Source organism: Bombina bombina, chromosome 5, assembly GCF_027579735.1.
Source record: "Bombina bombina isolate aBomBom1 chromosome 5, aBomBom1.pri, whole genome shotgun sequence".
NCBI classification, from domain to species: Eukaryota; Metazoa; Chordata; class Amphibia; order Anura; family Bombinatoridae; genus Bombina; species Bombina bombina.
Window position 1 is genome coordinate 193,240,493 of NC_069503.1, and position 17,304 is coordinate 193,257,796.

General features: G+C 37.7%; 1 protein-coding gene across 1 annotated transcript in view; it reads left to right on the forward strand.

Annotated features, from left to right (window-relative positions):
- RNF32 (ring finger protein 32) overlaps positions 1-15,409 on the forward strand; it is a 94,518-nt gene extending 79,109 nt beyond the window's left edge. The window contains exons 8-9 of the mRNA XM_053712954.1: positions 10,740-10,907; positions 14,915-15,409. Coding sequence (XP_053568929.1) covers positions 10,740-10,907; positions 14,915-15,145 — 399 coding nt within the window. The 3' untranslated portion in view covers positions 15,146-15,409. The remainder of the gene's footprint in view (positions 1-10,739; positions 10,908-14,914) is intronic.
- The last annotated feature ends 1,895 nt before the right edge of the window (positions 15,410-17,304 follow it).

A 17,304-nucleotide genomic window follows, 5' to 3' on the forward strand; every position in this document is an offset into this window, starting at 1 on the left:
ATCCCCACCACCAGAGCAGTTACCTGGTAACAGTGGTAACCCCAGCAGGACCTTTTCTGATGCAGTTGGATTGACTGGATGCCTAGTTAGGGCTTAGCATCCAATGCTGCACAGTGCACATCTAAAACAGCACATGGCACTAGCTTGGAATGTCACATGACATTGGCACGGTCTGGCACAGTTTCTCACAAATAAATATAAGCAGAGAACTTTTGACTGTGACAATATTAGCACTGACTGTGTGTGTGTCCCATGTCACATGACATCAGTAGTCTGGCATGAACTAAAAAATAAAAAAAAAATTTTTTTTTTTTTTTTTAGGACTCTTGGGCCCCTCAACAAAGACTGGGCCCAGGGCAACTGCCCCTTTTGCCCTGTGTTAAAGACGGTCCTGACCAACACTGTTATAGAAATATACTTTTTACCTCTGTGATTACCTTGTAGCTAAACTTCTGCTGGCTGCCTCCTTATCTTAGATCTTTTGACAGACTTGCATTTCAGGCAATTAGTGCCGACTCTTAAATAACTTCACGTGCATAAGCACAATGTTATTGATATGAAACACATGAACTAACACCCTCTAGCTGTGAAAAACTGTCAAATGCATTTCAGATAAGAGGCAACCTTCAATGGCTTAGAAATTGGCATATGATACCTAGGTTTAGCTTTCAACTAAGAATACCAAGAGAACAAAGCACATTTGATGATAAAAGTAAATTTAGAAAATTATTTAAAATGACATGCCCTATTTGAATCATGAACATTTAATTTGGACTTTACTATCCCTTTAAATTTGACTGCCAATCAAACCTGATACAGGAAAATGAAAGGGATTTGAAACTTTTCTATCAGACAAGACAACAATTTAAAAAACTTTTACTTCAATTATCAGCTTTTCTTTGTTCTCATGGTATTCTCTGTTGAAGAGCATACCTAGGTAGGTAGCATGCATGTTTCATTAGCACCACATGACAACGCTGCTGCCATCTAGTGCTCAAGCAAATATATAACATTGTTAAAGGGACAGTAAACACCTTGAGATTTTAATATAGACTTTTTAGTTATGAATAGTAAAACAACTTTGCAGTATATTGACACACGCACGCTCCTGAGCCTACCTATCTGCTTTTTCACAAAGAATGCAAAAAGAACAAAGTAAATTTGTTAATAGAAGTGAATTGGGACTTTTTTATTGTATACTCTGTCTGAAGGATGAAAGAGAAATATTGGGTTCCATGTTCTTTAAGTTTGAAAAACTTAGTTCCCAAATCCCATACCATATTTGTGAATGCAAGAGAAACCGGCAGTCAGTTTTGCTCATGCTCAGAAGAGGCAGAATGCAACTTAAGTTACCAACATGCTATCTCTCTTATCTCACTGAGGGCAGGGGCACAGGGAGAATTTCTAAGTGCTAATTTTGCAAGAAAACAAGTCAGTAGAGTTTGCTGGGTTTTTTTTTTACACAAACTGTTTCTTTTTATGTTTACTTATGTTATGTTTTTACTAAAGGAGCAATGTACCACATCCCTTTAACCAAGTGTCACAAAAAAAGTGTAACAGCAAAACAAAGGTCAAATTCTCCAAGTTAGATTTAGAAATGTTCAAAAGTAATTTGTTGAAATGCTTGTTTACAGAAAGGGTAGGTGATTTATGGAACATATTTTCAATAGATTCAGTAAAGACAAATACTGTAAGGCAGGGCTTTTATATATATGCTATTTGGGGGAGACCTGCTGCATTGCACAACTCCTTGACCAATCTTTCCTCCATGTTACTGACAGCTGCAGCCTGCATTGTACGGGAAATCAAGTGACATTAACTCTGTCCACCCTGGTAAAGAGACTTTGCAGGATGTATTAGAGGTAGGGCTTGGCCAAAGTTGGGTTTGTATTTTAACACTTTGAGGCCTAGTCAGGAAACGGCTGCACTAGGCAAAACTTTTGGTGCGGCTGGCGGGAGGAAGTGGGGGCTCTAAAACAGGTCTTCAGGGCCTAATTTAAAGGTAGCAGAAGCTCCCTGGGTTTGTCAAGCCCTGCTGTTAGAATGCCTAAAATGTGCATAAAACGATCATGGGCGTTAGGCCTACTCTTTAGAAGGAACTAATGTTAGACTTGATGATTGTCATTGTTAACCGGTATTGCAATCTCTCTGCACAGTAGTGATTGCACTTTTTACTATGTTCACACTGCAGTAAAGAGAACATATTCCCAATCTCACATTAAAATGCTGAGAGAAAACCAACAAGGTAACCAATAATTAGGAAGTTGCATGAGCTTGGGGAAAGAGGGGTTTGCTTCTTCAATAAGTGCATTTAAAAGCTGTTTACCATTAAGCGTTTGTATCTTGTGGGGGATAATCAGTGAACAACTACAAATAAAAGATGACTAATTTATTGCAGGTAAATACACTACCTCTTAACAAATAGCTGGTTTACTGTTTTGCTGCTGCTGCAGAGATCAATGTCCATAACATAAATGCTAAGATTATACAGAATAGTGCTTGATTAGTGATTCAAAGTATGGTTTAATGGTGAGTATTAAAGGGAAGTGTGACCAGAAATGTACGTACGTACATACACACACATGCTATATTGCCAAAAGCATGGACATCTATCTGAGCTTTTTCCCCATTCCAAAACCATGGGCATTCATATGGGGTTGCTCTCCTTTGTGACTATAACAGCTACCACTCTTCTGGGAAGGCTTTTCACCAGATTTTGGACTGTCTCTATGGGAATTTGTGCCCATTTAGCCAAAAGAGCGTTTGGGAGGTTTGCCACTAATGTTGGATAAGAAGGTCTGAATCATAATCAGCTAATTTATCCCAAAGGGACGTGGGGTTGAGCTCAGGGCTCTCTGCAGGTCACTTGAGTTCCTCCACATGAAACTCGACAAACCATGTCTTCATGGATCCTTCTTTCTTCACAGGACACAGTGGTGAAACAGGAAATGGCCTTCCCCAACTGTTGGCAAAAAGTTGGAAGCTCCAAATTGTCTTTGTATCCTGTTGCATTAAGATGACCATTCACTAGAATTAAGGGGCCTAACAAACAGCCACAGACCATTATCCCTCCTCCACCAAACTTACAGTAGGCACTATGAATTCCAGTAGGTAGTGCTCTCCTTGCATCCATCACACCAAGATTCTTTCATCACTCTAGAGAAAACATTTACACTGCTCCAGAGTCAAGTGGCAGTGTGCTTTACACTACTTAATCTGATGCTTGGCATTGCACATGTTTATGTGAGGCTTGTGTACAGCTGCCCAGCCATGGAAACCCTTTTTCATGAAGGTTCTAATGCATAGTTCTTGAAAAGATGTTGCTTCCAGATGCTATTTGGAACTCTGCAGTTAATGATGCCACAGGAGATAGGCGATTTGCACATGCCGCACGCTTCAGCACTCAGGGCCCAGCTCTGTGACTTTATGTGGTCTTCTCCACTCTCTACCACTTCACAATAATAGCACTTACAGTTGACCGTGGCAGATCTAGTAGGGCCGAAAATTTCACAAACTGACTCAAAGGTAGCATCCTATGACAGTGCCCCATTTTAAAGTCGCCAAGCTATTCTGTATGTATTCTGGTTTTGGGCGCCCGCTGGTATTTGGAGTCAGTGATTAAAGGGTCTAACGCTCACTTTTCAGCCGCGACTTTTCCATACCGCAGATCCCCCTACGCCATTTGCGTAGCCTATCTTTTCAATGGGATCTTTCTAACGCCGGTATTTAGAGTCGTTTCTGCAGTGAGCGTTAGAGCTCTAACGACAAGATTCCAGCCGCCTGAAAATAGCAGGAGTTAAGAGCTTTCTGGCTAACGCCGGTTTATAAAGCTCTTAACTACTGTACCCTAAAGTACACTAACACCCATAAACTACCTATGTACCCCTAAACCGAGGTCCCCCCACACCGCCGCCACTCGATTAAAATTTTTAACCCCTAATCTGCCGACCGCCACCTACGTTATATTTATGTACCCCTAATCTGCTGCCCCTAACCCCGCCGACCCCTGTATTATATTTATTCACCCCTAACCTGCCCCCCACAACGTCGCCGCCAGCTACTTACAATAATTAACCCCTAATCTTCCGACCGCAAATCGCCGCCACCTACGTTATCCCTATGTACCCCTAATCTGCTGCCCCTAACATCGCCGACCCCTATATTATATTTATTAACCCCTAATCTGCCCCCCTCAACGTCGCCGACACCTGCCTACACTTATTAACCCCTAATCTGCCGAGCGGACCTGAGCGCTACTATAATAAAGTTATTAACCCCTAATCCGCCTCACTAACCCTATCATAAATAGTATTAACCCCTAATCTGCCCTCCCTAACATCACCGACACCTACCTTCAATTATTAACCCCTAAACTTCCGATCGGAGCTCACCGCTATTCTAATAAATGGATTAACCCCTAAAGCTAAGTCTAACCCTAACACTAACACCCCCCTAAGTTAAATATAATTTTTATCTAACGAAATAAATTAACTCTTATTAAATAACTTATTCCTATTTAAAGCTAAATACTTACCTGTAAAATAAATCCTAATATAGCTACAATATAAATTATAATTATATTATAGCTATTTTAGGATTAATATTTATTTTACAGGCAACTTTGTAATTATTTTAACCAGGTAAAATAGCTATTAAATAGTTAAGAACTATTTAATAGTTACCTAGTTAAAATAATAACAAATTTACCTGTAAAATAAATCCTAACCTAAGTTATAATTAAACCTAACACTACCCTATCAATAAAATAATTAAATAAACTACCTACAATTACCTACAATTAACCTAACACTACACTATCAATAAATAAATTAAACACAATTGCTACAAATAAATACAATTAAATAAACTAGCTAAAGTACAAAAAATAAAAAAGAACTAAGTTACAGAAAATAAAAAAATATTTACAAACATAAGAAAAATATTACAACAATTTTAAACTAATAACACCTACTCTAAGCCCCCTAATAAAATAACAAAGCCCCCCAAAATAAAAAATTCCCTACCCTATTCTAAATTAAAAAAGTTACAAGCTCTTTTACCTTACCAGCCCTGAACAGGGCCCTTTGCGGGGCATGCCCCAAGAATTTCAGCTCTTTTGCCTGTAAAAGAATAAATACAATACCCCCCCCCCCCCCAACATTACAACCCACCACCCACATACCCCTAATCTAACCCAAACCCCCCTTAAATAAACCTAACACTAAGCCCCTGAAGATCTTCCTACCTTGTCTTCACCATCCAGGTATCACCGATCCGTCCTGGCTCCAAGATCTTCATCCAACCCAAGCGGGGGTTGGCGATCCATAATCCGGTGCTCCAAAGTCTTCCTCCTATCCGGCAAGAAGAGGACATCCGGACCGGCAAACATCTTCTCCAAGCGGCATCTTCGATCTTCTTCCATCCGGTGCGGAGCGGGTCCATCTTGAAGCAGGCGACGCGGATCCATCCTCCTCTTCCGATGTCTCCCGACTAATGACGGTTCCTTTAAGGGACGTCATCCAAGATGGCGTCCCTCGAATTCCGATTGGCTGATAGGATTCTATCAGCCAATCGGAATTAAGGTAGGAATTTTCTGATTGGCTGATGGAATCAGCCAATCAGAATCAAGTTCAATCCGATTGGCTGATCCAATCAGCCAATCAGATTGAGCTCGCATTCTATTGGCTGTTCCGATCAGCCAATAGAATGCGAGCTCAATCTGATTGGCTGATGGGATCGGCCAATCGGATTGAACTTGATTCTGATTGGCTGATTCCATCAGCCAATCAGAAAATTCCTACCTTAATTCCGATTGGCTGATAGAATCCTATCAGCCAATCGGAATTCGAGGGACGCCATCTTGGATGACGTCCCTTAAAGGAACCGTCATTAGTCGGGAGACATCGGAAGAAGAGGATGGATCCGCGTCGCCTGCTTCAAGATGGACCCGCTCCGCACCGGATGGAAGAAGATCGAAGATGCCGCTTGGAGAAGATGTTTGCCGGTCCGGATGTCCTCTTCTTGCCGGATAGGAGGAAGACTTTGGAGCACCGGATTATGGATCGCCAACCCCCGCTTGGGTTGGATGAAGATCTTGGAGCCAGGACGGATCGGTGATACCTGGATGGTGAAGACAAGGTAGGAAGATCTTCAGGGGCTTAGTGTTAGGTTTATTTAAGGGGGGTTTGGGTTAGATTAGGGGTATGTGGGTGGTGGGTTGTAATGTTGGGGGGGTATTGTATTTATTCTTTTACAGGCAAAAGAGCTGAAATTCTTGGGGCATGCCCCGCAAAGGGCCCTGTTCAGGGCTGGTAAGGTAAAAGAGCTTGTAACTTTTTTAATTTAGAATAGGGTAGGGAATTTTTTATTTTGGGGGGCTTTGTTATTTTATTAGGGGGCTTAGAGTAGGTGTAATTAGTTTAAAATTGTTGTAATATTTTTCTTATGTTTGTAAATATTTTTTTATTTTCTGTAACTTAGTTCTTTTTTATTTTTTGTACTTTAGCTAGTTTATTTAATTGTATTTATTTGTAGCAATTGTGTTTAATTTATTTATTGATAGTGTAGTGTTAGGTTAATTGTAGGTAATTGTAGGTAGTTTATTTAATTATTTTATTGATAGGGTAGTGTTAGGTTTAATTATAACTTAGGTTAGGATTTATTTTACAGGTAAATTTGTTATTATTTTAACTAGGTAACTATTAAATAGTTCTTAACTATTTAATAGCTATTGTACCTGGTTAAAATAATTACAAAGTTGCCTGTAAAATAAATATTAATCCTAAAATAGCTATAATATAATTATAATTTATATTGTAGCTATATTAGGATTTATTTTACAGGTAAGTATTTAGCTTTAAATAGGAATAAGTTATTTAATAAGAGTTAATTTATTTCGTTAGATAAAAATTATATTTAACTTAGGGGGGTGTTAGTGTTAGGGTTAGACTTAGCTTTAGGGGTTAATCCATTTATTAGAATAGCGGTGAGCTCCGATCGGAAGTTTAGGGGTTAATAATTGAAGGTAGGTGTCGGTGATGTTAGGGAGGGCAGATTAGGGGTTAATACTATTTATGATAGGGTTAGTGAGGCGGATTAGGGGTTAATAACTTTATTATAGTAGCGCTCAGGTCCGCTCGGCAGATTAGGGGTTAATAAGTGTAGGTAGGTGTCGGCGACGTTGTGGGGGGCAGATTAGGGGTTAATAAATATAACATAGGGGTCGGCGATGTTAGGGCAGCAGATTAGGGGTACATAGGGATAACGTAGGTGGCGGCGTTTTACGGAGCGGCAGATTAGGGGTTAAAAGTGTAATGCAGGGGTCAGCGATAGCGTGGGCGGCAGATTAGGGGTTAATAAGTGTAAGGCTAGGGGTGTTTAGACTCGGGGTACATGTTAGAGTGTTAGGTGCAGACGTAGGAAGTGTTTCCCCATAGGAAACAATGGGGCTGCGTTAGGAGCTGAACGCTGCTTTTTTGCAGGTGTTAGGTTTTTTTTCAGCTCAAACAGCCCCATTGTTTCCTATGGGAGAATCGTGCACGAGCACGTTTTTGATGCCGGCCGCGTCCGTAAGCAGCTCTGGTATCGAGAGTTGCATTTGCGGTAAAAATGCTCTACGCTCCTTTTTTGGAGCCTAACGCAGCATTTGTTTGAACTCTCGATACCAGAGTTAAATTTATGGTGCGGCCAGAAAAAAACCCGCGGAGCGTTAACAGCCCTTTTACCGCCGAACTCCAAATCTAGGCCCTAGTGTTCTACAATGCCCAGGCATTACCCTTCTATGTTTTCATTCATGATTGATTTAGCTCTTACTAGTGAATCCAGTAATATAAAACCAAACAACTATAAGAGCAATGAAACCGTGTGACTGCTTGTAGCAAGGTGTTCACAGATGTTTTCTTAAATACCCAGAAATAAGGAGGCCTATAATTGTGCCTTACTTGTGGGATATAAGGAAGGGGTCCTGAAAATTCTAAATAAATCAAACGTTTCTTGACCAAATATCCATTATCATTAAATATGTTTTCAGTTTGAACATGAATTTATTGTAAGTATGTTTTTATTTAATACTACGTGCATATGTTATTATATATCATGATTGTATTACAGTACTCAGGCAATAAGTAAGCCCCCCCGCTCTGCATACAGTGTTTACACATGACATGCACTAATGGAATGGGGGGCGGGGGGCAGTATTTTAACTTGTAGAACTCCTGATTTTGATTCTGCAAAATAGAATATTTGGTGTACAGCTTTATTTTTTAACCTATCAGATTTGAACCATTTCTAATATAGCTTCTTGGTCTGCTCATTTAATAATATTCATTTTTAAGCATTAATAGTGTTTCATGATGAAGCAGTTTTAAAGTTTGAAGGTTTGTTACTGACTTTTTTCTATTTTTTTTCTATTGTCTCTAAATATATTTGTAATTACCGTTTATTTAAGTTGTTTTAGCTCTGGGTTTTTGTCTTAGTTTTTTTAATTATTATTTTATTATTATTATTTAAGGAGCTAAATATAGTTAGTTTGCTCCAGAGCAGCAATGCAGTAGAGGCTGAATACATCTAGTGAGCCAATCACAAGAGTCATGTGTGTGTAGCCACCAATCACCAGCTAGAACCAGGGCTAGGAGTAGCCTGAAGGGCATACTGTTATGCTCCCCCATGCTACTATCACTGGATTTAACTGATTTTAAACATTAGACATCCTTTTGTAATTTTATTTTTGGATGACAATATAAAGTTTACATTTTTTTTCCCTTGAGTCATTCTTGGAGTGTGGAGAACCTGGAGTTTTTCCTATTTGCCGCCTAAAAGGGGGCGTGTCACTGACACCTGGATCAGGCAGTAGAGTTTTGTCAGTACCAATGTTCTGTTATATTTGCCTACTGTGTTACGTTATCCTACCTACATAACACGTACGGCCAGATAGAGCACTTTCATATCCGCCATTTTAGTTTAAAACGGAGGCTGATGTCAAAATATTGATCGGATGGTGATATTTGGCCGTTTGGAGTGCAGATCTCGCTCAAACATAAAACATTAAAACATAAAGACAAAATATTATGTATGTTATTAGCTTTTGATGGTAGCATTCATTTTATAAATCTATTTTTTCAGGGTACAGATATGTTTCCATTATTATTTTGTTACATAGCCTGAAAAATACATTTATAAAATGAACGCATCACAAGCTAATACCATACAAATATTTTGTGTTTATGTTTTAATTATTTATGTTTGAGTGAGATCTGCACTCAAAACAGCGAAATATAAGGTGGTAGGAAAAGTATACAGAATACGATCACTATTTTAACATCAGCCTCCTTTTGAAACAAATATGGCGGATATGAAAGTTCTCTATCTAGATGTAGGCTTGGCCGTACGTGTTACGTAAGTAGGACAACGTAACAAGGTAGGGAAATATTACAGAACACTGGCACTGAGGGAGAGGATCAGACTGGAACCCGAGTGCTACAGAGCATAGTGTTTGTAGCTCCAGTAGTGCATTGCTGCTTCTAAGCCCATTTACCTATGCTTTACAACAAAGGATACTAAAAAAACAAAGTACATTTTAAAGGGACATGAAACCAAAAATGTTTCTTTCATGATTTAGACAGAACATGTAATTTAAAACAACTTTCCAATTTACTTCTGTATTTAAATTTGTTGAAGGAGCAGCAGTGCACTACTGGGAGCTAGCTGAACGTATCGGTAAGCCTATGACAAGAGGCATATATGTGCAGCCACCAATCAGCAGCTAGCTCCCACCTCATGAGCTTACCTAAATGCTTTTCAACTAAAGATATCAAGATAATGAAGCGAATTAGATAATAGAAGTAAAGTGGATACTTGTTTAAAATCGCATGTTCTGTCTGATTTATGAAAGAAAAAAAAAATGTGTTTCATGTCCCTTTAAATAGAAATGAAACAGTCAACATTACACATGTCACAAGTCTTACAATGTTCACTTGGTACCATGTTAGGAAACACCAATGTTTAAAACTATTAATTGTATTCCAAAGTATCCCTGCAACCGTTACATACGTCCACCAATACGCTGAGACAATTTGTTTTATCTGGCTATCTTACCTTCATATCTGACAATAATTTTGCAATGAAAACTGCAGCTTTATTTTATCAAAAGAGTATATTGTTTTATGTGTATTCATTTCACTGATTTCCCTGTCCCCCAGAACAAAAGAATCCTTATTAACCCATCACAAGCTAATATTCAGATATAGCAGAAACACTGTTTGCACATGTGCAGTTGAGAGAGACTGGGAAAGCCTGCCCTTATCTCTTCCCTTAAGGTGGTTTAGCACTGATTCAAGCTAGTTACTATTGCAAAGAATGATTCTCCAATCATGATTGTTGATGCAAAACTGATAATCCACCCTTATTGACTTGTGACTGCTGAGAATCTTAGGAGGGAGGGTGAAGTAAACAAAAGCTTACACAAATTGCCAAAAAGTATTAACCTAAACCTCCTGGGAGAAAGTAAAACAAGCACCCATTTTAGATGTATTTTACAACAAAAGGCAGCAAAATAAATAATGAATGTATATTGCAATAATGTTTCACTTGCAATAATGAAACATTTTATGCATTGTTGAAATGTCAAGTTTAATGGTCCTTTCACCAGTGTGCCAAATTAAGTCATAGCTGATGTTGTTTAAGGGATATAGCTAACTATACTTTCTCTTGCTATTCACTTTTATCAGTATAATATCTTTTAGCTCACAGAAATAACAGACAGATTGTTGGGGTCATACAGTATGGATATCGAGATCCTTTTCAGGGAAATTGACCACTCTCTTGTGGCCAGCCGAAAAGTGCTTTGTCAGTTCGAAGAAAATTCTATCAAAGAAATCAGTGAAGAAGAATGGCAAAAAATTCAAACACAGGTTAGTGAAAAGTCTTTGTCTCAAACAATGTAATGTATTGTTACAATTATGCCCTAGAAAGATGTAAGATAATGTTATATTCTATCATGGCAGCACATGAAGCTACAATTCCAAAAAACTAGGTTAAAAGTTATACACTGAAATCATTGCATTTTTATGTCCTTCCACTGTTTTTGAGGTGTCGGTAGCCACATATTCGGTAGCCACATATTTCTGCTGTGATTAGGAGTGGCTATAAATCTTGTTGACACATGAAAGTTGTTTAATTCCAGTTCCAGGGGCTTACAATTTGTGTGACCTATGTGGTTGATTGCAGGTTTTTATGCTTAGCTAAAAATAACAAATCAAGATGTGCACAATTAATCCTTTTTATATAATTATGAACATTTTTATTAAGTTCATACACGTATTGTAATGATAAATAAGCAGTCAGATGACCATACTTGTGTACAAGTCTCAGTTTTAAAGGCATTATGATATTTCTCAGAATGTGAAATGAGCATGTGCAAAAATATAAAAATAATAATAAAAATCCCCAAACACCAATATTTGTAATGTTAAAATGGGATAAAATGTCTTGGATTAGATAACTCAAAAAATCATAGGAAAACCCATGTGAAGTGTCTTCTGAATTATTGGAATATTAGTGATATCAGTATAAATTATCTGATGTTGCTGCTGTTATTTCTGAAGCAATAGTGGATTTGGAAATGTCTGTGTAAGTTAGAATCCTGCTGTTTCTTTTAAAGGGACATAAAACCCCACATTTTTCTTTTATGATTCAGATAGAGAATACAATTTTAAACAACTTTCAAATTTACTTCTATTATCTAATTTGATTCCTTCTCATCTTATCCTTTGCTGAAAGGTTTATCTAGGTAAGCTCAGGAGCAGAAATAACCTAGGTTCTATCTGCTGATTGGTGGCTGCAGATATATAACAATTGTCATTGGCTCACCCTTGTGTTCAGTTAGAAACCAGTAGTGCATTGATGCTCCTTCAAAAAATGATATCATAAGAATGAAACAAATTGGATAATAGAAGTTGTATTCTTTGTCTGAATCATGAAAGACATTTTTTTGGGTTTCATGTCCCTTTAAGGTTAATCTATTAGAATACGTCATTTTTCTAACTCCATATCTCCTGGTTTTGTGTTCAGGGCAACATAGAACATTGGTACGATTAAAACATGGTTTGCTCTTCGTTGATGTTTTTATAAAGCTCATTAATTCAGATGTGTGTTCAGTTTGTGGTACCCTTCTTCCACTTGCATCTTCTTCAAGTTTCTGACTTGTTTGTCATTTCATGTTAGGTTGACCAAGCTACTAATATATAAGCACTTTTATTACATCTTAAAGCAATGGTAAGGTTAGCGTTTCTTAAAGGGACATTAAACACTTTAAGATGGTAATACAAAATGCTAAATCATTTATATATAATAATAAAAGAAAACTCTACAATATACTTTCATTATTTATTTTGTTCCCCTTTCCTTCAATTCCATTCTGAAACTGTGAGCATAACAGTTCCTGTTTGAAATGAAAGTGCAGAACACTTTAATATTCCACACAGCCATTGGCTGCACACTGTAGTGACAGCAAAAAAGGTAACTTAAGTTACAACATGGCAACTCCCATTGTTTTATAAACACTACAACTTTAAACTTATTTTGTCAATATTTAAACAGCTAATGAAACTTTAAAAAATACAACTACGTTATTCTCAGACTAATGTTTTCTTTTAATGCATCATTCTATATAGCATATATTTAGTATTTAATGTCCCTTTAACAATATATATGTAATCAGTGTGCATAATAATGTATATGTGTACCTTTTAATTAAAATTGATTCAGACCATAAATGTAGAGACACATACAATACAATGCTAAAAAATCCCCAAAATTATGCGTGATTTCTCTCCATGCCAAGTATTTGATCACCAAGACCCAGGTCAGAAGCTGTAGTTTATCTTGGATTTAATTTTGTATCCACTAAAGGCTGGCTCCTGATATTGTGCTGCCTGGGTGCAGAATGAAATGACGTCCCCCTGTAGTAACATTACTGATTAGCATACAACCTACTAGCCTGCCACTGACCTTACTAAGCCTGCCTACCTGCCACCAATGCTTATGTACAATTGCGCAATAAGGAGGAAGGTAGTTAGGAAAGAGATGCTCTTGTCCCACCATGAATGTCACCCTTCACAGGATATGTGCCTTTGTGCATGATGAGGTTATGCTGCCGGGAGCCTGCAACTTTCCCAACAGAGGACAGGAGTTGTCTTGGTCTGACAGTGACTTAGTCACGGAAGTGCTGCCTATGTCCGTGTGACCCACTTGGTCCCATGGTTGAGCCACTCCCTAAATCTTTGTTAAGGTTTTGTGAAGATATTCACCTCTTCTATGGCAATTTAATTTCCTTTTAACAGCGACCTTCTGCATTTCTCAGATAATTAAAGAGTTACAAGTCAAGTTTAACTTTAATGATCTAGATAGAGCATGCAGTTTTAAGCAACTTTCCAATTCATTTTTATTTTCAAAATTTGCTTTATTTGTGTTATCCTTTGTTATAAATTAAATTTTGACTTTACTGTCCCTTTAAATGAACAATGTGCTGTAAATTGCTTCCCTATGGCTTGTTATTATACCTGGTACAGAGTGTAAAATGTATGGGATATTGTTCTTTTATATATATATTTATATTTATACAGAATAGCTGTCTTTTCTAATTTAAACCACAACCTAATCAAATGGGCAGAGATTCCAGGGAGATCAGAACTCATAACCTTATCTCTATATTTACAAAAAAAATCCTCCTTATCTTCTATCTCTATACACAGCAAAAACAATACTTAGGGAGAACAATAGAAAATGAACGTTAGTATCTCTCAATCATACAACCAACTGGGAGTGTAATTTCTTCTAATCATTCTTGTTTACATAGCTTTTTTATAACCAGTACTTAAAAGTATTGAAATATTAAGTATAGGTGAGGATACAGCTGGTACAGTCAGCTATTTCATGTGATAAAATAAAAGTAAAGGAGCTATTTGTAAACTATTTTAATACACTCCAGCGGGTAAAATTGATCATTGGGAACACAAAGGGGAGGGGGAAAACACTGTACACCATCCCTTTAAGGTAGATATTAATTAAGACAGTCCTTGGTATTTGTCATGTGATTACGTCTAATGAAGTTCATTTTGTTTTGAAACTGTAGTCTTGTGAGGTACATCAGATGTCTGGCACAGGAATACTTATTAAGTGCCAGATTACAAGTGGAGCGCAAAATATTGCTTTCACTAAAGCGATATTTGTGCTTCACTTTATAATACCAGTGCACACTAATGTACGCTGGTATTACAAGTGAGGTGCAATGTGAATGTGACCTCACGTTAGCATTGCGCTCATGAGAGCGTGCTTCCATAGGCTGCAATAGGAGCCTCGTTCTCATGCTGTCAGACACGACATGAGAACTAGCACAGCGTAGGGGGCAAGTCGTGCAGCGATGGCAAGTAAATATATATGTATATGATTATATACCTATATATTTGTGTTAATATTTCCCCACATCCTCCACTTTTAACAAAAAGCAACCTTTTTTTAATAAAAAAAATAAGAATATACTTTATTTTGGGGGTTATTTTGAAAATTCAAAACCTGACCTCTGGTTAATTTTCGGAGTGCTAATTGTTACCGCAAGCTCACGGTAGCAATAACCAAGCACTTATTATGGTTGGTTATCACAAATTTGCCCATTTGAGGTTACATGATAAATTAGCGCTCCACTTGTAATCTGGCCCTAAGAAGTTTATGAAGTAAATATATTTTCTGCCTACCCAAGGAGGTTATAACTGCTTATATTATAGAAGGGGAATACAAAGTATACGCTCATATTATCGCATTTCTCATGAGTAATATGGAGTGGTGAGGAAATCAAGCATTTGTGTTTGTAAAACAATATATTTCAAGCCTATTGCTACAACTGCTGTTTTTTCCTTTCTAGGCTATTCGGCAAGAAATATTTGACTGTCCCATCTGTATTATGCCACTTCATCACAATACGGATTTCCATAAAGATGAATACAAGGGTCAGTGCTCCCGCACTGCAGTCCTTTTATCCTGCTCGCACGTGTTTCATCACGCATGTCTTCAAGCATTTGAAGAGTTCACGCTAGGGGAGGCCCACATGTGCCCTCTGTGCCGCTCATACTATCAGAAGAAAATACTGCCGTGATCAATTGGTTTTCAGTGTTTTATTAAATAGATATATGCACTATTTCAAATAAATTGCAATCAATAAGTAGAGCATTGAATTAGAAAACAATGTAACGCAAAAAACTAATTAAACTCACAAAAAAACAAACTGTAAAAGTCTTCATGGAATCAAAATTTTTGGGACCAAAACAAAAGAAAAACATAAAAGATCATTAAAGGACCGCTCAATGCAGTAGAATTGTATAATTAACAAGTGCATAATAAAAAGACTATTTAACACCGACTCTCAAATATGCAGTAGATTTTTTTTCTGACAAATTTATTTTTTCTCTAATTTTCCGGCCCCTTGTATCATGTGACAGCCATCAGCCAATCACAGACAAGTATACTTATACCGTGTGAGCTTGTGCACATGTTCAGTAGGATCTTGTTACCCAGAAAGTGTGAATATTAAAATACTGTGCAAAATGTGATAATGGAAGTAAATTGAAAAGTGTGTTAAAACGGCTTCTCTATCTGAATCATAAAAGTTTATTTTGACGCGTGTCCCTTTAAAGGGACAGTTAAGTCAAAGTTAAACTTTTATAATTCAGATCAAGCATGCAATTTTAAACAACTTTAGAATTTACTTTTGTTATCAAATACTCTGTTGGTATGCTTTGTTGAAGAATGAAGCAGCAATGCACTACTGGGAGCTAGCTGAACAACTCTGGTGAGCCAATGGCAAGAAGATTATCTGTGGATCCAAAAGAACAAAGCATATTTGGTAATAGAAGTAATTTGAAAAGTGTTTAACATTGCAGTTCCTGTGTAAATCACAAAAGTCTAATATTACCTACATTTTTCCATTAATTCAATATTGATGATGACTGCTGCATAATGTGCTTGGTATTTTTTTGTAATTAATCATTTCATATCATTTAGATTTTATAATTAGAATGGTTAATCTCCAAACACACTCCACTTCGCTTTCAAAGCACTTGTGACCAGTCCAGTAATGCACAATCGGTAAGGGACTGATCAGGTGCAAGGAGGCATTTTATCTAAAAAATTTACATCTGCATAAAATTATATTTCCTCAGACTAAGATTGCTCAGTGTTTGAAATAAGACAGGTTAATTTAACACTGTTCAGTTTACACTACAGCTGACTTAATTTTGAAATACATACAAACAAGCCTAAATCCTACATTTTTACCAGATCTAATGGTATGAGACTGAGTACCACAGCTTATGGTTCCACCAAGACCATATAGAGTACAGCATTTTCAAAATCCATATGTACAGCTGACAAATGGGAACATTTGTACCCCATATTTGAAGTGGTGCTCTTGGTTGGGGAAAATGGGGGGGGGGGAACATATGTCAACCTTTCAAAAGTACTTTTCTTCATCTAGCCATATACCCAGATCCTTAATGTACAATTTTAAATTCACAGAATTATTTTTGTTTGCACATTTACAAATATGGTTCTTTAAAAACAGAATTTATGCTTACCTGATAAATTACTTTCTCCAACGGTGTGTCCGGTCCACGGCGTCATCCTTACTTGTGGGATATTCTCCTCCCCAACAGGAAATGGCAAAGAGCCCAGCAAAGCTGGTCATATGATCCCTCCTAGGCTCCGCCTACCCCAGTCATTCGACCGACGTACAGGAGGAAATATGCATAGGAGAAATCACATGATATCGTGGTGACTGTAGTTAGAGAAAATAATTCATCAGACCTGATTAAAAAAACCAGGGCGGGCCGTGGACCGGACACACCGTTGGAGAAAGTAATTTATCAGGTAAGCATAAATTCTGTTTTCTCCAACATAGGTGTGTCCGGTCCACGGCGTCATCCTTACTTGTGGGAACCAATACCAAAGCTTTAGGACACGGATGAAGGGATGGAGCAAATCAGGTCACCTAAATGGAAGGCACCACGGCTTGCAAAACCTTTCTCCCAAAAATAGCCTCTGAAGAAGCAAAAGTATCAAATTTGTAAAATTTGGCAAAAGTGTGCAGTGAAGACCAAGTCGCTGCCTTACATATCTGGTCAACAGAAGCCTCGTTCTTGAAGGCCCATGTGGAAGCCACAGCCCTAGTGGAGTGAGCTGTGATTCTTTCAGGAGGCTGCCGTCCGGCAGTCTCATAAGCCAAACGGATAATGCTTTTAAGCCAAAAAGAAAGAGAGG